The sequence below is a fragment of the Cyrtonyx montezumae genome, unplaced genomic scaffold, assembly GCF_038088225.1.
Source record: "Cyrtonyx montezumae isolate F1298 unplaced genomic scaffold, pur_monq_1.0 scaffold_0, whole genome shotgun sequence".
Classification (NCBI taxonomy): Eukaryota; Metazoa; Chordata; class Aves; order Galliformes; family Odontophoridae; genus Cyrtonyx; species Cyrtonyx montezumae.
In genome coordinates this window covers 12,019,901-12,047,262 of record NW_027071824.1, presented here as the reverse complement: position 1 = coordinate 12,047,262, position 27,362 = coordinate 12,019,901, and the positions used below count along the sequence as shown (strand labels likewise).

At 37.9% G+C, this 27,362-nt stretch overlaps 3 protein-coding genes across 5 annotated transcripts in view; 1 reads left to right on the top strand and 2 right to left on the bottom strand.

Moving 5' to 3' along the window:
• The window catches only part of CAMKMT (calmodulin-lysine N-methyltransferase), a 195,059-nt gene extending 185,341 nt beyond the window's left edge, over nt 1–9,718 (bottom strand). Inside the window, exons 1-2 of the mRNA XM_065754724.1 lie at nt 9,536–9,718; nt 6,017–6,183 (exon numbers count right to left, since the gene is read on the bottom strand). Coding sequence (XP_065610796.1) covers nt 6,017–6,183; nt 9,536–9,634 — 266 coding nt within the window. The 5' untranslated portion in view covers nt 9,635–9,718. The remainder of the gene's footprint in view (nt 1–6,016; nt 6,184–9,535) is intronic.
• ABCG8 (ATP binding cassette subfamily G member 8) overlaps nt 1–27,362 on the bottom strand; it is a 451,150-nt gene that overhangs the window by 175,399 nt on the left and 248,389 nt on the right. The window lies entirely within an intron of this gene.
• On the top strand, nt 9,943–27,345 carry PREPL (prolyl endopeptidase like). Of its 2 annotated transcripts, none has more exons than XM_065754485.1 (15): nt 9,943–10,071; nt 11,007–11,234; nt 12,665–12,862; nt 13,338–13,404; nt 13,958–14,161; nt 16,105–16,228; nt 18,397–18,613; nt 19,578–19,763; nt 21,226–21,429; nt 22,153–22,328; nt 23,622–23,838; nt 23,963–24,112; nt 25,096–25,222; nt 25,827–25,909; nt 26,633–27,345. In XM_065754485.1, the coding sequence occupies exons 2-15, from the start codon at nt 11,034–11,036 to the stop codon at nt 26,675–26,677; spliced, it is 2,199 nt and encodes a 732-aa protein (XP_065610557.1). In that variant the 5' UTR covers nt 9,943–10,071; nt 11,007–11,033; the 3' UTR covers nt 26,678–27,345. The 2 variants fall into 2 exon arrangements, with proteins under 2 accessions (XP_065610557.1, XP_065610470.1); XM_065754398.1 differs by having other exon boundaries at nt 12,662–12,862.

Sequence of the window (27,362 nt, the reverse complement as noted above, 5' to 3'; positions counted from 1 at the left end):
ACAAGAACTAGATGAATACATATATTATACATAGACTCCAAGCTAATTTAAGCCCCCAAAAAATAAATCATGAAACCTTGCACTTTACAGTAGTAAGACCACACAGTTCTTTCACAAATACATAAAAAAATTCTAAAAATAGTTCAGCAAGGTAGCAAAATGCAAATACACAGCCTTTAGTAACATTTCTAATACAGCTTCCAGAGCTGCTCATGATCACACTGATTTTGAACAATGAAATAACCAAAGAAATGAAAAACCTTCACTGCTCATTCTCTCTGCTTTTTTCCCCCTAAAGGAAGATTGCTGTAAAACCGTATATGAAACGGTATATGTTTAGTTTCAAAAAATATTTGAAGCACACTTATAGCATAACAACAGTCAAACAATTTCTGAGATATAACAAAGAACAACTGGACTAATTTGTAAAACAAAGAAGGGAAAACAAACTGTAATAAGATCATAAATAGGGACAATACAATACATGAAAGATACTAAAAACTTTTACTGAATATCAGAGCTTTTCTTCTAGCTACATGAAAACAAACCAGAAATGCATTTCCTGGCTGCACTTAAGGGTGGAATCCTGCAAGTATTTTGATGGATCACCTGCACTAAGAATTGACTTTCTCTTCTTTTTTTCCTCAATAAGTTTGTTTTCAATCAGATTTGTCAACCAATCCAACACAGTTAATCCAAATAAAGAGGCAAGAAGTGACCAGGATTGGTAGTTGCGAGTCCTTAGTATCCTAACTGCATAACCACACGTATGTGTGGCAAAGTCAGGGTCTCCCACATGGCTGTGAATGTCTCCTCGACAAAGAACTGTAAGACTGGGGAACAATATATTGATTTTTCCTGATTTCTAAACAGCCAATGAATAAAGGAGATTAATCATAAACATCTCCAACTTAAGCAAGCAGAGGAAAGGATGAACAATTTAGCTCACTAGTTTTGTAGTTCAACAGAATACTATTAGGAGCAAAAAAACTGAAGTGAAACATCTTGTGCTAGAAAAAAAACAATTTATATCTCCAGGGTCAAAAGACAGACAAAAAGCAAAATGGAAAACTGATTCAATAATAGCACTGGCCTTCAGCTACCAACAAACCAAATTTCAGGCTGTTTCCAAAATAATTTTTAACTGGAGATGAGATTACACCTGCTTTATGAACAAGGTAAGATCCCACAACAGATGTCTGCCCAACTTCTTTTGTTTTCAAGGTCACCCAGAATTTGACAATACTTTATTAAAAAAAAAACAAATCAAGAAATGAGTTTCATCTACATTTCACCTGCAATTACTTTTTTTATACACTTAGCTTCTGTCAGGGATCAATTCTTCCACTGACTAAATTTTTTTTCCTGTGATTAACACACACACAAATTTCAAACATTCTAGAATTTCATACTCAACAGCTAACAGACTTAGGCATCCAAGTACAAACTCAACACCACACAGTGGTGGCATTTTGCACAGGCTGCCTCCAATACTGAAAGCTTCTCTCTCATTCTCTGTCTAGGCATCTTCTTCTTGCTTTCACAAATACCATTCACAGCAAGCACATACGTAATTAAATGAGGAAAAATACAGCTCCACAACAAAATACATCCTCCTCCTTCTCCATCCCACTTTGCACTGATCCTAAAACTGGTCAGGATTTAACACCTGCTTCCTTTAGTCTGATCAGCTCATGAAACCTGTGAAGAAAAGCAAGGAGCAAGCTCAACCACCCAAAATGAAAGGAGTAGCCATTATCTCAAGAGCCACCTGGATAACAAAGCCACAGTGACTTACTCTGAAAACAGCATCTCAGGTTTTACACATTATGGACTAATTAAGGCTAATTCAAGTCATTAACAAGTCCATTCTAAATGGGACTTCTAGGCTACACATCCCACATGCCTGTAAACACAAACATTCCATAAATCTGAAGCCTGCCATAAATATCACACTACTAAGTCCCACTCCTAAAAAACATCTAACTTGGGATCCACTGCTCTCACTGTTCTACCCCAGAAGTTCACTAAGTGCTGCTGCTTCACAGGCCCACTCCATCAGTCGGTCCTCAATTACCTAGCTCAAAAAAAAAACAAAAATGATGCAATACACATCACGCCTTGTTTCTATAAATGACTTTTATATTTACAGCTTTCAGCAGTATGTTGAACAAGCTGCCCATGAAGCATTTGTAAAAATCATGTGCAGTATTCTGAAACACAAGAAAAATCACAGGAGCTTGTAGTGAAATCTGAATCCCAAAACTCCCATGAATTCCCACAGACATCCCAAAATACATACCTCTACACACTACATCCTTGTCTTAATGATCCACCTAATCAACAGGGGGTTCTAATCACAGGACAGGAAATTTCACTTTGACACCACTTTTCACTACTAAAAAAAATAGTCAGAGTCTCCTTCCATACCCAAAACTGTCATGAAGCATCTTAGAACAGCTAAACTCTAAAGAGACCACCTTCTGCCAGATACTATAAATCTACACTTCATTGAGCATACTAGAGATTGTTGTTTAACTAGACAGGACAAATAGATTTCTAAAAATAGCAAAGAAATCAATTTATTATTATTTCAGTGAAATTTGTCTTCCATCAGGTGGGTCTGGCTTCCTGCTTTGAAAGATTTCTTCTTAAAAAAAATGATTCTAAAATGATCTAGCGACAGAAAAGCACTGTACAGGCTCTTCTTTCCCAAATGTGAACCCAGTCCGAAATCTGCTCGAAAAATGACGGTTTTTAAAAACAAGCTGCTCTGAGAAATTCAGACATTCATGCACATGACTGGTAGCTCCTACTGAAGATTTTATTTGCCTAACAAACCGGTCCCCAGACCCCCACAGAACAGTAATTCCAGCTAGGTCATAGCATATCTGAATACACAATTTGATCTGTTTTGATAGACCTTGAACTGATACAGGTTGACCTTTAGACTTTTTGCCAAAAGCCACTATCAACCTTATGAACTTCCTTAAGTATTCAGTCTCGTCAAGACATTAGTTGACAACACTTGTAACATACAACAGACGCAATGAGCTTCCCCAAGATGATGCTAATGCACAAAGAAAACATATGTAGATAAAAACTCAAAAGTACTTTTGTAACCATTTTAGAGAGGTCATAGCTCCTTCTGTCAGAAGATGGTATTATGAAAAGGCTCTCCTACTACAGCACACAGTTCTAATCTACCTGGATGATGTCCTTATTGTCAATAATATGTTAATAACACGTTTCTTTACCTTGTTCCAACTGTTTCTATTAATGAAAACGATAATTATTTTGCCAATGAGAGAACAAGAAAAATGAAGGAAAGACTTTAATCTTAAGTTCCTAAGACATGTTCAGTTCTCAAAGATTCAAGAAAGCTAACTCCAAGGTTTATCTTCTACATGTGGAAGTTTCAGCTAGAACTGTTAATCTGCTATGTATGTTGAACTGTTAAGTTTACCACCTTAAAATATTGCTTCTGTGAAAGTAGGAAAGAAACTATTTGACAGAGATTCACATCAAACTGGATTTTGGTGCAGCTATTTATACTCTGACAACACACTGCAAAATTTCTCCTCTCCTCCTTCACCAACTTTCAATATTTTGAAATAGCAAATATATGCTGTCCATTGTTACTGGTTCAATAAAGAAGCATAAGAGCATATGAATTCTGATCATCATTCTTAAACTATCACCCTGACTACCATTTTTAACAGTCATCAACTGTCCTCTAGGAAAAAAAAAACAATAAAAATCCTCACCAGGAGACAACTTTCCTATCATTCTCAACACATACTTTTTGAAACCAATGTGAGCTTGCTCCAGCACAGGAACTGTACACTCTCATTACCAAAGCTCAGACAAACATAAAAGTCAGTAGTAAAATGTCTGTGCTCAATAATAATAGAGTGACTGACAATTAAGCCAAGCATAAGCAAACATGACCGTAATCTAGTAATTTGAACTGTGTCCCTTTATCAATGAAGCTACTCTTGGCCAATAAAAAATACAAACAGAAAGAGGATTGTCATGGTTTTATGATTTTTGTTAGTGGTATTCCACATCACAGCATCACGTAGTGCACTGGGAGCAATGTAAAAGTAACCAGACTAACACAATGAGAAGGTGCCACAAAGACAGAAGGAAACAAAATGCTCACCTATATCCAAGGACCTAAGCTCGCAAGAAAAACTCCACAAAGGAGGGATCTCTAGCAAGAGATCCTTCCTCAGTGGCAGTCAGCCCTTAAATGAAGTCTAAGAGGGGTGGAGCCAGGCTTCTGGTCGTACAGGTAAATTACCTTCATCTGTGCACCAAGAGCTGACCAGGTCTTTCCTCCAGGAGCTCAATGAGTGGTTCAGGCTGTGAGTCAGCAGTTGCCATACTGATGACATCGTATAACACAACAGAAATTGCAGCAATGACAGCAGAGAAGCAAAGTCCTTCAACAAGAGAGGACTTGCTCAAATGCAACAGCTATGAACAGAAACGAAGGAAAGAATCTACTTACCTCTGGAAGGCTTTGGGTTTGCAGAGATCTCCAGCAAGATACCCTTGCCTCCACTGTTCACCCTTGAATGAAGTCTGGGAAGGAGTTGGTCCTGGCTCCATTCCTTCCAGTTACTTAAATACAGTGCATGCACCTGAGCTCCCCTGGGTTGGCCCTGCCTTCCTACCAGGTGCTCCATCACTGCTTCAAGCTGTGACTTAGCATTTCCACTACACATAGGAGGTGATGAGAACAGAGGAGCTCAAACACTATGTAACAGCAAGATCAGCCTGACATCTGCTTCACTCTTGCAATGCCAACACAGTTGAACTTTAATTTGAATCAATACCTAAATGGACAATCAAGTATACGACACCAAGTGCTGCAAACCACAGTGAACTAAGGAGACCAAACGAAGAAGACAGGACTTGTTCAGCCTAAATTCTATCTAACGTTTCCTACTGCCAGTGTGCTTCTGAAGACAAACAACTAGGGAGCAGAGATACTGCATGAGCATTAGGTAAACTGTGAGCATCTGGCAGAATCCCTAGCATTACTCAACATCTCACTGGAAAAGTCCATATACAGAACTATATGTACTTCTATCACAGTTAGGCAGAATTTTCAAATTGAAAGGTTTTCTTCTGAAAACCTTTCGTTTCAGTAAGCTTAAGCATGAAAAAAAATAGAATGTTAAAGCTTTGTAAAGCCTTCATTTCATACATAACTTTACACTTTGCTGCAGATTTAAGACCATCTGTATGCAGTTGCTTTGTTTTCAACGTTTTTGCTTACAACTTCAAAAAATGTCTAAGTTAACAGTTGTCATTTGTTTTTGTAAGATTTTAGTTTCCAAGACTGACGCTTACTGAAGGTCCTAGTTAAGTAAGAAGTGTATTTCAGAATTTCCATGAGTCAAGACTCCCCAGATTTTCCATTTTGCAAAGAACGCAAAGTCCAACATGCTCAGCAGGCTTAATTTGAGGCTGCGGAACATGTATGGACTCAGGGATGCTTAAGTTACTGTTGCTGTGATACCTGCTATGGCAAAACCAAGTTATAGGCATGCACAAAACCAAACGTGGAAAAGCAAGAGAAGAAAAACCACAGTAATGAATGGACAGAGCTATAAACTTCTCTGTTTTGCTCCTGAGAACTCACAGACAATTGATTTAGAATGTATTGTTTTTCTTTTATCTACTCCAATATACAAACCTGTTCCTTCATTGGAAATTAACCCTTTCTGAACTAAGAGGAATTCTTATATTCTCTTGTTTTACCAATTGGCTTTCAAATTATCACTGAGTTTTACAAGAATCAAGAAGAAGATTCAATAAAATATAGATCACTCACAAAAAGCTTTCAGAACTTTATGAATAACATAATACTGTAATCAACAACTAAAGATAACATCTAACAGTTTATTTGTAAACTATGTCCTAATTAGACAGAACACTGAAGGAACGACAATGACTTTTATGTTCTGTGCAAGATCTTAGGAAGTACTTAAATGATTACTACCTTAAGGACACAGCATACTCAGGGTAGAAGACACTTTTATACTGAACCCAGATCTCACTTTCCTCTTCAGTATTCTGGCCATCTACTGAAAAGAGATTGAACGATGTGAATCTTCTTACAGACACTTGCTGGAGATGAACATCTTTCAATTGTTTTTTCTTCAGAACCTTTGAAATGAAGAACACATTAAACATTAAGAAAAAAATCCAAGAAAAGCACAAGTACAGGCTTCTTTAACTGGAAGGCAAGAACGGAATCAACTGTAATAGCTATGGCTGCTAGCTAATATCTATGAATAACAAGTATGTCAATCCTGAGAAAAATATTCACCATAGTAGTCAAGAGAATGGCTTACAAATGTATTATGTCTCTAAAACTGTAAAGCAAATGTAATGTATTCTCAAATAAAGTTGCTTTTTAAACCCTTTCTCCAGCAAACCCATGCCAGAATTAGAGAGGCATTCACTCCTGTTCTTGCATCATCACGACAACAGAAGTTTGACAGACCAAGCAGGGCTCTCACCGTACAATTTCTGGCCCACTCACTGTCCCTGCCGATTCAATGAGAAGACATCTTCCATAGCATCTAAGTGACAGCCCCAAAACGTGATCTTCTGGTGCCCTAGTGCTATGTTTTTGCCAGGTAAACAACTTTCTAGTTCAGAAGTCTGCTGCCACTCACGCAGAGCTGCTTCCAAATTCACCAGAGTTGCACAATTTGCTGCCTGTAACGGGCTTCAGACTTTAAGATGACACAACTACACGTTTCTTTTCATTGGCCAACCTTTGCACAAGCTTCAAATTCACTGACAACACCAAGTCCAGCACTAAGAAACCAAAGAATTAAAAGCAACAGCACAGACAGAGAGTGTGACCACTTACCATTTTTGTAACAGCTACAAGGATTAAATATTTGCTCACAAAAGGGACAATGTGAACTCACTGTCCTGCACAGTGTGCTGCACTCAACCCCATTTTTTAGGAGGGTGTTACCAACTTCTCCATATGGGAAACCCTGTGCCCAGCTTCTTCAAGCTGTACCACCGTGACAAAGACAACTAGCATTTTCGTGCCACTCATACAGGCTCATTCTTCAGGTCTGCAATGTGGAAGGAGAAGTCCTGGATGTAAGTTCTTCACTTAACATTGGATAAAAAAAAATGTAAATAATTGCCACTACAGTTTTAAAATCAAGGTGCATAAGCACTCCACAATGATGGAAAAATGGAGCAGAAAATAAACTCATCACTATAGATGAATAGAACTGCATGAGATAGCTCTATTGAGTAGGAGCACACTGCAATTTTCATGTTTTTGCCAACTAGAGCTAAATCTGAAGTCAAACAAGAAGCAGCTCTCCAGAAATGGAAGCTTTGCATACTGAATGCGTACAAGAAAATAACGGGTCAGTGATTTTTGCTGCACCCAACCTTTGTCAACTGTGCTTTAACTGGAAATGCACTCAGATCCAGCAGCCTTACAATTTGGTGCCATGACCTATTATTTTGCAGAATACTTGGAAGTACTACATACAGGAGCAGAACAATTGTATTTGCTATGCTGTTAGTTTCTAATAGCAGGTCTGATGCATCAGGCTTATTGCTTTTGGATCTTTTTTTCATCAGCAGGGCTCAGCATATGAAAGGCACAGGCATTCTTATCAAAATATTAAAAATGGCTGTGTGTTGTCCACGCCATTTCTTCTACTCGTGCTACACATGAGAAAAATACAAACATGAAGAAAATCACAAAAACATGAAAACGGGAGAACTGAATTAAAAGATGACCAGCACATAACGTAATAGAGGCACATCTAGAAACAAAACACCTTGACAACTACAGAAAACCTCCAAGACCTTACTTTTAGAAAAGAACATTTTTTGGGAGCTTTCTTACAGCAAAAGCAAGCCATCACTAACAGGAAAAAAAATCTAGCAGTGACATTTTTCTGTTTTCTGTTGTTCTACAGTGATTATCTCCTAGCCACTCTGTAAAATGTATCCTCTAGATGAGCGGAAATTCTAATGAGTATTTGAGCACTCAGAAGAACATTTTCCTCTCAGTCTCAAACTAGAATCACGAGGTCCAAGATTAGAAAATTATAACAGCAGGCCAAATCTTTTAAAAATCTAAATATAACTAAGAAAGCAGTACACAAAGGAAGTATATGTTGCATTATTTATATTTAACTCTGCATTTTGATGTTAGGATCAAAGTATTTTTTCTTAGTTAGCTCTTAAAAGCATCACAATTCTTGTTATAATCAAAAAAAAAATACTGTTATATCACAATCTACCACCACCAACAAAAAAAATAACAGAATGTGACAAACCTGTCTATAATATTTCAAAATGTTTGAAAAATGGTCATCTCTAATTTCATTATGCCTTTTCAATGAACTTGAATCTCCCAAATTCCTTGCATACTGACATTCTCAATGGACATCTCCCAGAGACTTATAAAACCAGTACCTGATTTCAAATCAAGCTCAAGACCTTCAGCAGAATGGACACACTTCTAGGTTTTTGCTCAGCACCAGTCCTGAAGGTACTGGCAGCGACTTTACTAACGTTCCCACTGCTGCATGATAACTCTGTCACTCCAGAGCAACTTAAGGGCAGGAATGAGCCTCAAATACCATTGCAAGCTTCAGTCTTAAAGAAATCTAACTCAATAACCCTGCAGATTTGTTCAGGTAGCCCATTGCTGCGCACTGCCTTCTTAGAACCACTGGTCTACCTGCTTCTGTTGAACCTATGTGGTTCAGCAGACATATTGTACCCCCAAAAGGAAAAAAAAATAAAAATAGCAACAGCTATCTTCTAACATGCTCCTGGACAATGTTCCCTGAGATATGGTCTTACTCTTGGGTAGCCTTGTGTGGACACAGGAGTTGGACTCGATCCTTATCAAGCCCTTCCAATTGGGAACATTCTATGATCCTATGTGGTGTCCAGAGGAGGGCCACAAAAACGAGGGGAGACTTAGTTTGGGTATACGGAAGAAGTTATTTGCAATTAGGGCGGTGAGGCACTGGCATAGGCTGCCCAGAGAGCTGGAGGACACCATGTCCCTGGAAGCATCCAAGGCCAGGCTGGATGGGGCTGAGCAACCTGACCTGACAGAGGCGCAGGTGCCTTTGTTTATTGCAGAGGAGTTGGACTAGATGGCCTTTAAGTATCCCTTCCAACTCAAACGATTCAATGATTGTGTCATAATCAAAACACGAAGAAAAATAGTACATAAATGAGTAAATCAAAAGCCAAAAACCACCATCTATCATTCTTAACCAAAACACGAGGTATTCAAGAAGAAAAAGCCAGAAAACACCACTAGCTCGCCTCCTGTTTCAAACTCGATACCAGCAAACACACGGAAAAAGCGCGGGACCGTGGGCACCAGAGCGAGCACTGCGCAAGGAGCGCCCGCAGCCCGCCCCACACAACGGGCGCGGTTCCCTGAGCCCCGCTCCGCCCGCCGGCCCGCCACGACCCCTTCCCGCGCGCGGGCTCCCCCTACCTGTCCGAGCAGCCGCCAGCGGGCTCTCGCCACTCCCGCACCGCTCCCTTCGCACCTGCCCGCGACGGGGCGGCGCGGGGAGCCGGCGGCCTCGGCCATGCGGGACTGCCTGCGGTTGAGGCAACGAGGGGAGAGCGGCGGCCCTGTGGTGCTGGGACCAGCCGGACTAGGGCTCGGGAGAGAGGAAGCGGGGCGCCATCTTTGTTTCTGGCAGTGGCGCGCTGCCTGAGGGGCGCGGTGCGCCGGCTGTACTACGAGCGGCTCTGAAGGGGGGAGAAGAGCGCGCCTCAGAACGGGGTTCCCGTGGGCTCAGCACCCCGGGGCTGAAACGCAGCGTGAAACACGAGTTACTGAAGCAAACAGCGCGCGGGGACTGACATCAGCCGTGCTCGACAGCAGCAGCTGGCTGAAGCGCCCCGCCGCCATCTTTGCTACGGGCACCGCCGTGAGGGAGCCGGAGCGGCTCGCGGCCGCGGTGCCATCTTAGCCCGGCCGGAGGAAGAGCTGCCCGGGCTGGGCACGGCCGTGCTGCCGCGGTGAGGGACGGAACCGGCAGGCTGGGGCGGGGCCGGCGCTGCTTTTATAGCCTTCGGGGGGGCGGGGGAAGCGGGGCTGCGGAACACGTGGGGCGTCCTCTCTTGTGGGTTGGGAACGCAGTGGTATTCGTCTGTTTGCCATTAAGCGGCCCGCCTAAAAGTGCTTCTGTTGTTGTAAGGTAGTGCTGAAGGAACCAACTTCCCGAAAGCAGCATTAAGTCAGATGCGTAGTTACATCTTCCTTGCTTGTTGGTAAATTAAGTAGCGATAAACTACCAGCTGCAGGGACCCTTCTGTTGGAGCAGTGTAGAAGCACCTTAGTTGGAAGGGACCCTCAAAGGCCACCTCGTCCAACTGCCCTGCACTGAACAGGGGAACCTACAGCTCCCATCAGGTTGCTCAGAGCCCCCCAGACTGACTTTTGAGTGTCTCCAGGGACGAGACATCCACCACCTCCCTGGGCAAGGTATTCCAGTGCCTCACTGCCCTTACTGTAAAAAACTTCTTCCTCCCAGTCTAAATCCCTCCTCTTTCAGCTTGAAACCATTTCCCCTTGTCCTATCACAACAGGCCTTGCTCAAGAGTCTGTCCCCTTCTTTCTTACAGCCCCCCTTTAAATTGTGAAAGGCCACTATAGGGTCTCCCCAGAGCCTTTTCTTGTCCAGGCTGACCAGCCCCAGCTCTCTCAGCCTGTCCTCACTGGGGAGGTGTTGCATCCCTTGGATCATTTTTGCAGCCCTCTTCTGGACACTAACATGCAGGTTAATGCACAAGCTCAGTTGCATGTATCACTGGGTATGAAACAGCTTCAGTTTTACAGCTCTCACCTGATTCACCTAATGATCTTTGAAAGATGAAGTTTTACCTGCAGGCCATGTTTTGTATATTTAATATAGTGCAAATGATCAGGAGCATGAAATTTTCATAAATTTCAGGTTGACTGTCAAGACCATTTGGATATCATGTGTTGGACTGCAAAATCTTTTGTCCAAGGGCTGAGCTTCAGTCTTAGATACTGTCGTAAGGATAAACATCTTCAAGCACTATCTCTTCATAGTAAAATAAAACTGAACAAGTGCCACATCCTGGACTGGTCAAGAAGTCCATGCAACCACACGATGCCACCTGGAAGCATCCTGTCATGGAGGTTATTTTCCTGCAAGGTATGCAGTTTATGTATAGACAGTGTCAACAACCATCTTGATTTACCGGTTAAGGAAGTCAACCCTATTTTTCAGATGTCAAAGAAATACGTTCTTTCTAAAGGGCTTAAAGCAGAATAAAGGCTAGGGCTTCAATTACATTCAAAGGCACATACTTTTGTTCAAATTCCTTATACTGTGTTGATGTCAAGCTGCATTTTTGTTGGGTTTTCTGCTGTAACAATTTGTAAAAAATAATAATAAAGGGGGGCAAAAAAAAGAAGTATATTCTGAAAAGATTCAGAGTGTCAGGAGAAAACATCAGGGACAAGAGAGAGACGAAGTGTCCAAAGACCAATCCTAAGATGAGCTCAAAAAAATGGCCTTTTGTATTCTGATCACTAAGTCAGCATATAGCTTATAGTATTAAAATGCTATAATGACTTCTAATAATGGTGTTGAGATGTGATTATACTTTAAGAAGTATGTGGTTTTATTTCTGTAAGTAAATCTTGCATAGATGAGTAGTAATCATGTACAGAGCCATCAAATGGTCTGAAGTAATTTCAGATCTTCTGTCCCCGTTTCTAACAAAATTCTTTTTCTAACAGTATTAGAAAAATAAACTGTTACTGCATTATGGCAGTAACAGTAAACCTGTAAACTGATTTACATACATAATGTGTAAATGTTGTTTTAAAAGATTGCTACTTTGGTTTGTTTTATCTTAGATGTTTTCAGATAGATGTAGGGTTGCTCAAAAATTGTTTCAAGCTGAGGTGTTTCTTCAAATATGACTGAAAGATCAAGTCTGAAATATTTGTTGAAACCCTATTATTTCTAACCACAATAAAACAGTTGCTATGTCTGTGCCATAAACATAGATAAATGTTTGAAGGAAAGTATTTGAAATCTTGATGTATGAGAAACTGTGGCTGTGCTTCTGCATTGGCCATTCAGTAACAGGATTACAGATGCTGGTCTGCAGCACTGGTTCCAGGGGTCAGTCATGTGGCCTTCACCTGTTTGGTTAGGAGCAAATGCACATTGTCACTGAGATCCTCTGCTGTCCTCCCTGGACTTTTTAGATGTCTTCTTTTTCCTCAGGTGTACTGTAACTTCCCCTAAGATACGCTTACAGTATTGCAAAAAGCTGTATGTAGTACTTCCTAATAAATACAATGGGATTTGTTCAAAATGAAAGGGAATCATCATGAGCTTCATTAAAAAGAGTCCTGTGGAACCTCTTGGAAAGTTGTGGATTACACGTGTATTTGAAAGAGAACTTTAAAGTATTTTTAAATATCCAGAAACCACATTCATAATCTTGTAGTAATGCAGAGCTGATCTGTCAGTTTGTAGCTCAGGAATTATCATCAGTGCCTCAGCATATTCACATTGGAGTTGAGAGTGCTGGTTTGTAGCCATTGTTTTCCTTCCTTATTCAGCAGGAAGGAACAAAAATCAATTGTAAAAGGGAAAAAATGACATCTGTAACAACATCAGAGCTTTTGTACCAGGATCTTCTGAAATCAGAGCAGGAAAATTGGAACAAAATTTCAAGAAGATACAAAGCTATGACAATAAGAATTAAAGAAAAAATAGAAGAATTGCACAACAAGTATACACTCAATTTGGAAAGCCCAAGGGTAAGTAGCAAAAAATACAAACATTCAGTTAATACAAAGAACAGGCAGCAAAGCCATTCCTGTTGTAAAATACTGTTTCACTAGTTATTTTGTGGTGGTAATTTCAAGTGTTGACATTTTTAATAATTGGAGATAGAAACAGCACTCATTGAGAACAGCTCATACCTATTATAATAGTGTATTTGACCATAATTTCACCATAGTCAGAAACAAATTAAGATCACACAATCCACTGATAATTGATGAAAAATAAGACTACAAGAACCAGGTGCAGGTGATCTGAGCCATTCCATAAGCTTAGAACATGTACAGGTAGCTTAAGTATCCTAACTTGAAAATAACCCCTATTCAACATGAAATATGTGCTGTACTCTATCATTTACATAGGGTTGTGCTGGACAGAATGCTGAATACAGGGATTCTAAGGAGATAATCTATAAATTAAATTGAAAAATGTTTGTTTTGCACTGAACAGATAAGATTTGGAGGAAACGTTTACTTTGAGGAGAACGGTTGCATATTTTGTTCAAAAGCAGATGATGGTAAGGGATTTCTCTTCCTAACGTAGTACAATTGTTTAAAGTGTCGTGCATACATAATTAGTACACCTTTTTAGATTCAAGCATATTTGCTGTTTATTAAAATGTTTGAATTTTTTTTATAATGATATTTAACAATAGATGAATAATTCTGGAATCCTGAATCTGAAAAGGCATGGGGAAAAGAGTATAAAGGAAACAGTGTCTTCTGAAACTGAGGCAAGTTTCTGGAAAGGAACTACAGAATCAACCTCTCAAATCCCCAAATTAAAATTTTAAAAAAGGCAAAGTTCCTCAAGAATATAGGAAATAAAAAACAAATAAAAAACCCCCAAATCTAAACTTAATAATTCAGTGCATTGACCAGATGCCGGTGTACGTGTAATTTGATTTTTACACAAGTGCATTTGCAGATATCTCACAGAAGAAATCCTTGGTTTCAGTAGTATTTTAAGTGTATTTATCAAATATTGGTATCAAAAAATACTGTCCATTCCGACATGCCTCAATTATGTTTTTTTTTGCTTTGTTTTTTACACTTGTTAAAATGTGATAGACGAAGGAAATGCTCGCATTTTATTCAGCACTGAAGATATGGGCTTTTCTGGTACCTTTATTAAGCGGATCAGAATTTCACCAGATCAGAGGTACCTGGCTACCAGCTTAAAAAGTGAAAACTCTGAAGAAGCAACCTGTGTGATTATGAAACTTGGTGATGATCCTGTTGTAGAAGAAATAATTCCAAACGTGTTTAGTTTTGGTAAGTTGTTTATAAATATCCTGTGGTTCACATCAACTTCCAGTACAACCTTGTTTTTAGTCTATAAATAACAGTGATAGTGCTTAAAAAATAAGGAAGCAAGATTTTTAGTTTAATCTTTGTAGCTGTTGAACTGTTTCTTATTTGAGATGTGTTCTCCTACACTGTAAAATTACAAGTTATTTGATACGAATGAATGACTCCTTTCATGATAGAAGTTTTCCTTTATTACAAAACCAAGCATTTGTATGTTTGAACACTTTGGCACATCATTCTTCTTATTGAATTCAGTATGCTCCTCTAAAAAATTATTGACATAACTATTTGGAATATAAGGATCTTTTTATGGGAAGTTGTAGGTATTATATCTCTGCAGTTTCAACTGCAGTCACTGATAGCTGTAAGCACTCAACCTTCTCTGAAAAGTATTTAAGTACTCAGTACAGCTAAGTGTTTGGTTGGGATTTTGAACTGATCTCTAGAATGTGGTCAGAACTTAATAAAAACAGTTGGGACTTCAATCCATTCTTTCAGCATAAATGATGGAGTTTTACATTGCTGTTACAAAGACATAGAATTAAATCTAAATGAATGAGTTATTTTAATAGCATATTAAAGAAGAGAGCAAAAATAGTGCAGTAGAGCATATACGATGTTCCACATCTTGTATTTCATATTATATTGTTAGATGTCACCAAGGATATATAGTTTAGTAAGCAGTTTGCCTAAGCAGGACAAGAATTTAAAACAATAGGAAGATATTCCTAGTTAAAAAAGAAATTAAGAAAAGGTAGAATTTACTGTCATACTTGCACAGTAGAAGCTTGTCATGTGTGCCAAAAACTAGGCCTGCTGGAAACCTGCTCATTTTTTTCACTTTACCTTAATCAAACTTCAGGGTTTTCCTGGAAGATTCCATACATGTCAGAAGTCATCTCCCTGTTGCCTACGTGGGCATGACAGATTATGGCAGACAGTATAAAAAAGGGCAGTTACCCATTTTGTTAATTTACCCAGATAAAAGCAATGTACCAGTGGTATCCCAACCATAAGAGAATTAGTACATGCTTATATTGCATGATATACAGTAGGCAGACAAATTGAAGTCCTTAAAAATTTACATTTTTTTTAAATGCTAGGCTAGAAGAACTGCAATTCCTCCTGTAAAGGCTTGTCTTCATCATGAAAACTCAGCTGTCTGTACAACTTAGATCCATATTTCTATACTGTTTATGCATAAGATAGCATATGTTCTTAAAGGGTATATACCAAACATAATACCAATGGCTTAAATGGCAATAATTTGGCTAGAGCGGTTAGTGAATTTCAGAACAGCCAGATACCGTTATATGTTTCTAATGTGAATACATATGCAAGCACAGAAAACTGGATAATTTTTATTAAATCATTATATATTTGTATTTCTATTTATTATTATTATTAATTATATTATACATACTATATACATGAAACAAAATTTAATAATTTTAAGAAGTACCCATGAGACTTATTCATAATCAGTCGCTTCTTTTGATGGTTTGCATGCAGTAGCACAGACCTTAGATCCTATTAACTACCTTGCTGACTATGCAAACATCTGTTTCTATATGCACTTTTAAACATCCACATATCTTCTCTTTTCTTATTTATCACCAGAAGTCCCTATTGGGTCACAAACTTTCTCTTCCTAGGCCCTAGAACTTTTTATTTTACTTTTTTCCCCAAATAATGAGATCTTTGATCTGTGGCATGTAAAGAAAACTTGGAAAAATCTTCTTATGTGCTACCCCAGCCTCTGGGATGTAGAAGTGTTATCCTCAGTTTCATGTCATCTGCAATTCATGTTTTTCAGCATCAGTTTCCAATGTTCATGGAGCTCCAATTTCTCTCAGTAATAGTATGTATACTGTTCCAAGTTTGATATGCTTTTTTTTTCTTTCTAGAATGGGCTACAAATGATGTTCTGTATTACACAAATCAGAAGAACCTTAAATGCCAGAATGTGTTCATGACCACTTTCACTGATGAGAAATATACTAAGTTAGTTTATACAGAACAAGATGCAAGGTAATATTCATCTAAAATACATAAGTCCATTATATATTCTGTAGTATTCAATAAGTAGACTAACTGGTTTGAAAACAAATTCTTCCATATCACATTTCAAATGGTAGAAGGCATTTTTCAGTTCTGTTTTGCTGTCTGGGAATGTACTTTCCTCCCTTCCTGATATGTGATCAACAGCGATTTAACTTTTCTCTGTTACCTCATGAGTTCAGCTGAGTTTATAAATGTCAAGGTCAGTCTCAGGTCAGGGTGTCCTTTAATGAAAGCGTGACAGTTTCATACAGAATAAACCAGACTGTGGGTTTTTTATTTTGTTTTCTCTGCTATTGATGCCTGATACAACTTTATAAAAAACACTGAAGTTCAGGCTAATCCTTGCCCTGGGTAATGGATAAACAAAATCATTACAGCATTCGCAGAGATAGAGCTATTGTTGACTGAATACCCTCTCAATAACCTTTCTTTAAGCAGCAGTTTAGAAAGACAAGAAGGCTCTTGCTGAGTTCAGAACTTGTTTTTAAACCATGTAGAACTAAAATGACAGATCTTTACACCACGCCATAAATACTTGTGCTTATTCTTACTTTGAGTTACGTACTCAGTAAAGAAATAGCCTTTATACATTCATCTAGAAAATGAAAAAAATTGAAGCCTGCGGATGAGATGGAGTAAATAAGATCTGTATGTTCTAGCTGTAGTCGATGCATACTTTTGTAAAAATCAAAATGCACTGACCTGACATGTCCCCACAGGGAAACTGTTGGCATAATTCTGAAGGTCACAGTCATTACAGTTAATCTACTAGAAACTTACTCTAAAGGTTCATGTGCTAGTACAGCTCACGACTGAACACAGTTGTTCATGGGAGATGGCAAGACATTCTTTTGCACTGCCATAGAGAACTTGTTCTGCATATCGCCAACTCTTGCCATCAGATATTTTTTTAGAAGCTGAAGATATCTTGACTTCCTTAAAAAAAAAAAAAAAAAAAGAAAATAAGCTACAAGGAAAACAAAAAAAATGATATGAAGGTCAGAGTCCTTGGGGAGAAGTGTAACCTGCATTTCTGCTTGACTCTCTTAGAGGTAAGGTCAGCAGAGCCAAATTGTTAGAATCTATACCGAATGCAGCATCACACTTGCCATATTTGTGTGCATTAGAGGCAGAAAACTGATTCCTTGCAGACTTAAGAACTTCCAGTGTCCGTGTCCTCCTAAAACTGTCAGGATGGTGCAAAGACAAAACAATCATACCAAAAAAACTGGAATTCTGACACCTGCAAATAATTAAAGGCTGTGGAAAACACTATCCAAGGCTTCCTTTCTTTCACCAGTCAAATATTTTCAAGTTTAGAAGGTTCGTTATTGCTGTCAATGCAGAGTACATTACTCAACCCTGCAATTTCTTTTAAAGTCATCTAGTTTTAAAGATTCAAAAATGGCAAAGAAACTCCTATGCCCCAAGATTTGACATTTCAGTTAATTAGTATGACTCATTTAGAAACTTGAATCTGACTCGCAGCCTGAACTTGTCCAATATTTGCATCCAGACACTGCTGAATGTTTTCTGTTCCTAGATTTTAGAAGCATTTAAAATCAAAGGAGTTCCAGAATCAGTTCCCATTTTCCAGCTTTGTCTCTGACATGGTCCATTCTGTCTTCTGAAGGCCACATGCTTTTTTTTTTCTTACATCATTAGCACTTGATCTTTTTAATGATTTACCCTTGTAGTGTAATAGCTCCTACTTTTTTATTGCAGTTTCCACATGTTACTCTTATTAATTTTATTAACTCCAGTTATCCTTCAGATTTTTTTTAATAAGGTTAGTATCCCCCCCAAAAAATAATAATAATCTAGGTTTTCCATGAATTTTAAAGCCCATGTCCATCTCAGACCTTCCAGTCTGAATGATTCAGAAATCTGGATTCATTTGGACAACAACTGAACTGTTTTCCTTGCCAAGTTCAGGTTCCATATACAAAATGGAATTTTTGAATGCTGGGATAAATGCAGCAAAAGTGGGTTTGGGAATCAAATCGCCTGAAATCTGTCCAGCCTATTTACAAGCTCGCTGTTTCTTACGTTGTAATTGGAAGCCCATGATTATGAATTAATTGTGCTTTCTGAATATAAGTCAGGTTTAAGCTTTTCTAAATCATTTCTTACAGATTTTTTGTGGACATATACTGCACGAAAGATAGACATTTCCTCACTATCAATAGCAACAGCAAGACTACCTCAGAAGTTTGGCTGATTGACTGTAGACATCCTTTTAAGTTACCTGTTCTTGTACAAGCTCGAACAAAAGGGGTAATCTATCATGTTGAACACAGAAACAATGAGTTATATATTCTTACTTCATTTGGAGAACCTGCAGAATATAAGGTAATTCGAAGTGATAATAAGAGTCATAGCATTCATTCAGATGCTTGTTGCAGACTGCAGAACTAGTAAGGCAAAGTTTTAATTCTCTGCTACACAGCTTACTGAAATAATTTAAGAGAAGTACACAGAGTTGCATGGATTTAAAGACTGACAGTAGTATGTGGAGCATGCTGAGTTGACTGAATTTCTTTGGAAAAGCACACTCATTTCATGGCACTTACAGCCATTTCCCCTTCCTTGTAATTTCAGTTCAGTCTATATAACTAAATGGTTTTAAGTTCTACTGGACACAGTGAAGGCATTTGATATTTGAACTGACTTTCGTAAATAACTTTAGATACAGATTTTTCCATAAATTTGTTTCTCTCAGTATCAGCTTTTCTAATCATATTCAGATGTTTTCAGAGGCAACCTTTCTTTGATAGCTGAAAGTACACCACTTACTGAGAGAGGAAATGCCTTGCTGCTCAGTTGTCCTGTATGTAGTACCAAGCAGCAGACATGGAAAGGTGATCTACTGTCAACACAGTATCTGTCCAACTTCCTCATTTTTGTGCACTCAATCAAGAATATATATTGTAGTCACTCAAATGTCACAATTCTTTATTTTTTAAACATTTCCCTACCACATATGTAGGAAAAAAGAATATAAGTACATTCAGCTTGCTATGATCCAGCCTTCCGCTTACACCCTTCTAACACCCAACCTAGTTGTCTTAAAGAAACACAGTACAGGTAGAAAAAGTTGTAAAAACTAATTGCCATCTGTCACACAGATCTCTCTTGCTATCAGTATGTAGGCTGTTACTAAATTGTTCTTCCATTTTGCCAAGTAAAGGGAATTTAAAACCTTCAAGTTTCAGTCTTAACAATCTTTTGTAATTAGAATGTTAAGCGATTTCACCTGTGTGTCTGTACCTCTAACTTATAACTCTTAACTGTATATTGTATTTTGTTCTTACAGCTGATGAAGACTTCAGTGGCTTCCACTGCTATGGAGAACTGGCAGTTAGTTTATGCACTGGAAGATAAAACCAAGCTAATAGACTTGGAGATGTTCAGTGATCACTGTATCATGTTCCTGCAGAAAGCTGGTTATCTCTACTTGAATGTGATTGCTTTTATTTCACATTCAGTTCAATCAATACAGGTATGTTTTAGCTTGCCTCAAGCAACACACTTTTTCCAGCACTATTTCATTCTTTTAAATATAGCATTACAAATCAAAAGATAAATTCCAAAAGTAGGAGTGGTTTGGAAAGTAATACAAGACAAATACATCATTATGCCTTATGATTAATTGTATTACATGTGGATGTTCTTCACAGTTTTGTGTACTGGCTTATTGTAACAATTATGAAGTTAAAGAGCAGCTATAGCACAAGTCAGTTCTTTCCTCAACATGCTACCATCAAACTCTTTACAATACAGTTGATTTCTGAAGTAAAATAAGAGTTGATTCCCTAAACACTGTATTTTTCCGGGCTTATTTTGTGGTTACATTCATGAATCTACACAAGGAAGTAAGCACAGGCCTCCCAGAGATTAAAGACTAGAAAGTCCAAAAGACATTTAAATACGGTCACTGACCCAAAATAAATGGGAAAACTTAGTACTGCAGTACAATTTGTGTCAAGTAATTCTTCATTTCTCTAGATGTTGCAAAATATTTGTGGAAAGTGTCTCTATTCAAAACCACAGTTTCTGGAGATCATTTAGCTGAAATATTTAATTGATTTGTTTCCCTGAGAAGTACTATCTGAAGAACTTGCAAGTTATTCCAACAAGCTACCAAGGCTGCATTCTATAAAACTGCTACAGAGGAAAGGTTTTCAGCAAAGTACATTGTATGGTCTCTGAAACCTTTCATTTTTGAAAATAGTTTTAGTTTATTTATTCAGAGAGAGTCTGCAGTTACTCCAGAGAACTTTGACTTTAGTGCCATTTCAGAAATCTCTCACAAACTAACTCGAGCAAGCAATGGCCTGGCAGAGGGTTTGACTATGTTCCTGCTGCTCACAAAGAATGAATCTTGATTTCTTTTATTCTTAGTGGAGTTAAAAATCTTAAATATAATAGCAGTAAGTGTCTGAGGGTAAATGTGCCAGGAAAAGGTTTTGTTCTTCACAATGGCTGGCACTAAGAACAAAGTTAAGAGGCAGGGGTTTTTGATGGCTTAGCATTACTGAGCTAACTCATAGCAAAAGCATAACAACTGACATGGACTTGGCTGTGCAACATGTTCAGGCAGGAGTGGAAATCAGAGGGGAAATGGGATCTAAAAATTAAAAACAATGCAGAATCATTTCAAATGTTTTAATTAAAAAATAAATAAATTGTACAAATGCCCATTTAAAACTGGGATTTAATTTAGATTTATTTTTGTTTTATCTCATTATTGAATTTTACCCAATAGCCTTAAGTGAAAAGTTTACCAAAGTCTTTCACTTTCTGACCGTTCTATTATTGAATGTAAAAGAAATACAGCTTTTGTTGCATACAAGCTGCAGATAATTAGCTTGCTATTCAAAATCTTTTCCTCTGAAGGACACACTAGGCAGAACTTACAGGAGCAGTGTAAGGGTCTCACTTGAAATGTTGTGTTTTCTCAGCTACCTACATGGGCCTGTACATTTGAATTGGAATCTCATCCTGAACACACCAGCAGCACTTGTTATTTTCAGCTCACCTCTCCAGTACACCCCCCTAGGCGTTTTGCATACTCATTTAAAGAAAATAATCTCATTGAACAAGCTGCAGAAGAGGTACCAATTATTATGAATTGTCACACTACACGTTTACTAGCTAAAAGCAAGGTAAGATTTTTCAGTCCTTTCCCCATTCCCTTTATTCTTCCCTTCATCCCCACCCATTTATAGAAAATGCATTTGGCAGGGAATAGAGATTAAAAATGTAAAAGAGCAGTTGGTGCTGTACTTACCAGTGGGCGTTTTCTCCAGTGCTATAGAGAAGAAAAAGAAAGTGGTGATGAGATTTTTTCACTGATCTGGGTATGCTAGAGGAGATAACAGTATGTGATCAGTCAGGAAGCTCAGCGTAGCATAACTCAGACTTGCTAATAGATGTATGCTATCATATTCTCTATGATACACAAGAAAAATAAGTCAGCTGCTGACAAGGACACCCATCTATGCAGTATAGATCAAGAAAAGAAAGTTTTAACAGCCTGAGTTTAAAAAATTGGTGATGCTAATAAAGAGTTTGTGCTGCAGTAAGTGGTAAACTATTTTGTTAATAATAGATTTTCTCAGTGTTACAGGGAGGAGGAAGACTTGGGTGCTTTGGTAGTTTAAAAACTCCTCAGGTGTTGCACTTAAATGAATTTTATACTCTGCATCTATAAGCCTACACAGCAGAGGTTCAGACTGTTGCTTTATTTTTCAAGAGTGCTTTGTACAATCTAAGTGAAAAAAAATTACTGTAATCAAAAAAACACATTTTAAAATAAATAATTGAAGTTTTCATTGCCATGTGTCATTGAGATTTCTGAAATGTCTAAAATACTCCTTCATTTCCAGGATGAAACTTTGGTGCCAATTACAGTTTTTCATAATATGAATTCTAAAGAGCTACACAGGAAACCACTTCTAGTTCATGTATATGGAGCTTATGGCATAGATTTGAACATGAGCTTTAAAGAAGAGAATCTGATGTTAATTGAAGAGGGCTGGATATTAGCATATTGCCACGTTAGGTAAGTGAAATATAAAACTGAATTCATATTTTCATCAGTGGGATAGTCCAATATTTGTTGATCTGCAGCTGAAGAGGTACAGAAATGTTCCTTCCTTCCCCCCCCACCTACACACACACACTTAATTCTAATTCTTCATGATTTTTGAATTTTTAAGATTTGTAAAAACCCCTTTTAAAACAAAGAATAAAATTTCCTCTGTGAAAAAAAAAAGCTACTTTCAAGATCAGAACATGAACACAGTATATAAAGTCAACAGTATGTATTAAAAGTTTTAATCTTGTGAAGTCTCATTACTTTTCATCTCTTCTTTGCTCAAAAAGAATGTTGACATGTTTAGATCACTGTGATAAGCTGCCACCCTCTTTTCTGAGGGCACTGTGTACTAATGCAGAGTCTGTGCCTTCTGAAAACCATTTGCCTTTGTACAACTAAACGTTTAACCTGCTTCTGCATTCTTCTATTTCCTAAATCCTGTCCCCCGTTTAGCTACAAACTTAGTAGTAACCAGTATGTACACCAGACTTTACACTGGAGATAATTCAGTAGGTAAGGGAAGATAAATTAGATATATACAGTCTGCTAATAAAACAGCAGGCATTGTGCAGTGCTTCCTCCTATCCCTGCAAGTATCTTAGGATGCAAATCAATCCTAAGCAGTATCAGTGAAGAATTTTGGCAGACTAATCTTCTGACTGATTTTAAACATGAATCTGGAATAACGTTTTAGGTGGCTTAAAACCAGAAATGTGGTTGTATGAAAAAGAACACGACTAAATATAGTTTTAAAATTTTATAAGTAATAAAAAAATAAAATGTGTCCTCTCATATTTGGAACTCAAACTAGAAAAAAATGAAACTTACTGACAGTCTCAAATGTTACACTGCACAAAAGCATTTGAGCATCTCGGCACAGAGCTGAGAAATAGCCTTTTAATGTCAATAATAAATCCAGTGATAGTGATACAAGAATAGAAAATGCTTTAGTTACCATTTTAATAGTTGCCTATATAAAAAAAGATTGTATCAGTGTTTGATTTCATACTGACTTCTCTGACACTGCTGATAGCATTTTCGCCATTCATCATATGATTTTTTTGTTTGTTTGTATGTAGTGTATTTTAACTGCAAGGGGAAGTGAGGAGGAAATTGGTCGACAGGAAGAAAAGAAAGTGAATTGGAAAGGCAGACTATGATTGTGCGATTTTGTGGCTGCTGCTGTCCTTTATTATCTGAAGTTTTACTCGTAACACTTTCCAAATAGACTCCAGCTTGAATTGTTTTAAATTTCAGGGGTGGAGGAGAGCTAGGCCTTAGGTGGCACAAAGATGGATGTCAACATAACAAAATCAAAGGTGTCCATGACCTTAAGGCTTGCATCATGCTGCTGCACAAACTAGGATTTTCTCAGCCAAAATATACAGCACTAACAGCTGCCAGTGCTGGAGGAGTTCTGGCAGGAGCCATTTGCAACAGGGATCCAGAACTTATCAGAGCCGTGGTTTTACAGGTGAGCTGCTGCTGCAGACCCTTCTCTGTGGCATTTACCTGTGTTTTGTTTATTTTTTACAAGTTTTGGAAATTGAAACATCCCAATTCAGAATTTGCCTTTTTTCTCCTTCAATAATTTTAAGGCACCTTTCGTAGATGTTCTAAATACAATGATGAAAACTCATCTCCCACTGTCAATTGAAGAACAGGAAGAATGGGGAAATCCGTTAGCAGATGAAAAATGTATGAAGTACATCAAAAGCTACTGTCCTTACCACAATATTAAGCCACAGGTAAAGTATTTCACACAGGAAGAGTAGTAAAATGTAGTGCTTTGTAGGAAAAGAATTATAAAAAAAATACCTTTTTTGTTGTTGTCAGTTTTGTTTGCTTTCTTTTTTTTTTTAAATCTGTTTTACCCTTTCAGTGCTTTATAATCCAGCATTTTAAAACTGATGCTGCTTTGTGTTAACTTTGTGTTAAAATGAATCATTAACACAATCAGTGTCTGTTTCAGTAATAATCTTAGCACTTGTTTTCAAGTCATAATGACTGCTGCAAATAACCAGATGCATTCTTCTAAATAACCAATACGTTTCAAAAGCTGGGTTTTTCTGTTGTTGCGTTCTGTTTGTTTGCTTTTAGGACTATGACATAACAATCCTCAGTTTGTAAAATACGTCCTTTTGGGGGGAGTTCCTTTTGTTTTACTGGGTTATCCAGACTTCACTGCAGCAGGGATATGGTTCTTCCCACTGAATAAATACCATCAGAGGCAAACAATGAAATGGAAAAGAAGCTATAGCTTTGAGAATTTTATCTAAGATGAAATCTTTATTTGAATAAGTGTTGGCTGTGTTACATAGCCCGTTAAGATCTTACTGTATTAAAAAATCTTTTGCATATAAGATTGCAAAAGTAAGTCTCATTTACTGCCCTGTTAAAGATGTAACAACTCCATCATTATTACTCCTTTTTTGTGTAATCATCAGCATGCAGACGTTTCATGCCTTTAGCAGTAGGGAGAGGATAGTTTTTGATTACCTTTCGCAAGTAGACGATCCTTTAATATTAATTTGTCATTTTTCAGATTCAAATGCTCTTTTTCAGTTAGTGATACAAGATGTTTTTTCAAAAACAAGTAATTATGTAATAGACACGTTTTACATAAATCATAGCAAGTAGTTCTCCTACATAGAGAGAGAAAAATGTGTTTACTCACTGTAACAGATAATCATTTGCCAAGTATCTAACTGGTTTTGCTTTCTAATTTCAGGGTTATCCTTCAGTTTTTATCACAGCATATGAAAATGATCAACGAGTTCCACTACCAGGAATTCTACGATATGTTCAAAAACTTAGGAAGGCTGCTCAAGACCATGCCAGCAGAACAAGAGAGAAGGGTAAAATAAAAATATTTCAGACAGACTTCGCTAAGGCAGACTAGCTGTGCAATTAAGTACCAGAGATGGACTCTTCCTTAAACGCTTCATTTGTTCAATAAAATCCAGGACCCACTCTTGCTCAGAAGGAGAAAGCACAGAACATGCACACTAGACATGAACATTTTTCAGTTAATGGAAATACAAATAGTTCATCCAGAAAAAAGAAAATCATAGAGGACTAAGATCAGATTTCTTTTTTAGAAGGTAAAATAATTACCTACACCAAGTTGATCTTGCCTTCACAGGATACAGCGGTATCATCCTCCAGCCTCCCGTACCAGTTATTTGCTCACAGGCCAGTCAACACTCCTGAGCTCTCCCTTTCAAAGGCAACACCTCCAAAGAAATGCTGTCAAATGTAAAGCTGTCCACAAAGTGATGCCAGCTGCCTGACACCAACCACTCCCCTCCTAGATAAGCCAGAAACTGCCTCAGAAAGCAAGCTTTGAGACATGAGAAAAAACAATAGCTGTCTTTCACACTACCCCTAAACTACTTGCATCCCCGACTTACCTTCCCTTATTCATTCAATGTCAAGTGATCGGTCGCTTCATTGTTCCAGGAAACTGGATCCCTAATATCATCTTAGACATCCAGGAAAGTGGCAGTCACTGTGACTCATCCTGGGAGGATTCACTGAATGAGGTATGTTCCCTTCGTTGTACACATGCACTGCGGGGAGGTTTCCCTCAACAGATACTTAAACCTCAGCAGTTTATGCAGTCACTGAATGCATGTTTGAAGTATTAAAACCAAACAGAACAAACAAACAAACGAAAAACAACTGCTGAAATTAAGGTTCTTGCATATATATATATAAATATATATACACATAGAAAGGAGCCACTGACAGAGCCAGATTACTGAACCTCATTGTGCCTTAAACCTCAAGGCAGTGAGGTTTTTACTATACTGGCAAGAGCTTTGAAGGAGGCTCTATGTTGTATAAAATGTTGAAGCACAAAAAGTCTTTCACTGTAGGGTATTAAGATCTATTTCCATCTTCTTCATAGATTATATATAGTGGGCTTGAGTGTTAACATTTTGGAACGCAAGCTACAAATAAGTTTCCGTGTTTTATACTTCATACAAGAGTGTGTGCTAAAAGCAGCAGATTGCCAAGACCTGCCACATTGTCTTGGACTATCACCGATTTTACTCCTGTCATTTATTTATCTTAACAAATCATAGCAAATGTTAGTTATTGTGGCAGCTATTCCCAAAATGAAGTTTATCAGGAAAAGCCTTATTTTGTATTAGGGTAAGGTATTGCTTAGAATCAGTACAGTAAAAGATTGTAATAGCTGTACAATAACCTAACCGTTTATAGTGCCAAGAGTGTTATTATTTTGTAATTATTTGCTTTAGGTTGCAAGACATCTTGCTTTTCTGAAAAAAGAACTTGAAGTGTGACATCTCCAACATTAAATAAAGTCCTGTAAATAGCTGATAAACACATCAACCACCTGAAGAAGTTCAAGTCAGATTTTCATTTATATGAAAAACTGAGAATCTTCTCCAGATCTAATGCTACATTATGGGCATAAACAGACCAGATAATCAGGGACAAAACTGTGTTTGGCATCAGTTTATGAAGAAGCCAAGTACACTAAACATCTTCCCTACCAAGTGGTATAGAAGGAGCTGCCTTCATGTACAGTTCTGTTCATAAGCAAGCAATACAGCACTGTACAAGTGGAACTGTAGTGCAAGACAGTTTGTGCTGAATGTCTAATGTATGCCTATAAAATAAAGACCAGTCTTCCCAGTCTTGAGACCTCTTATCCAACAGAGAATTTTACACGAGGTAGTAAATCCCCCACAAAGTTGTATTTAAAATCTCACTAAATTATTCCCAAACTAATTCCCATATGAAGGAAATTACTGTTGCCCTCCCTGACCACACAGCACACTATGTTGTACTAATCATATGGTGGGGCCAAAGAAACTGCAAAGAAAAGATGGACTGTCAAAAAAAGGAATTCAGAAGTAGCAGAACTCTTTATCTGATAAGAGAAAAGCATAGTAATCTTACAAATTTGGTGCCAGAGTCCCTCCAGAAGACAATACAAATGAATGCCTAAATTGTGATCACTAT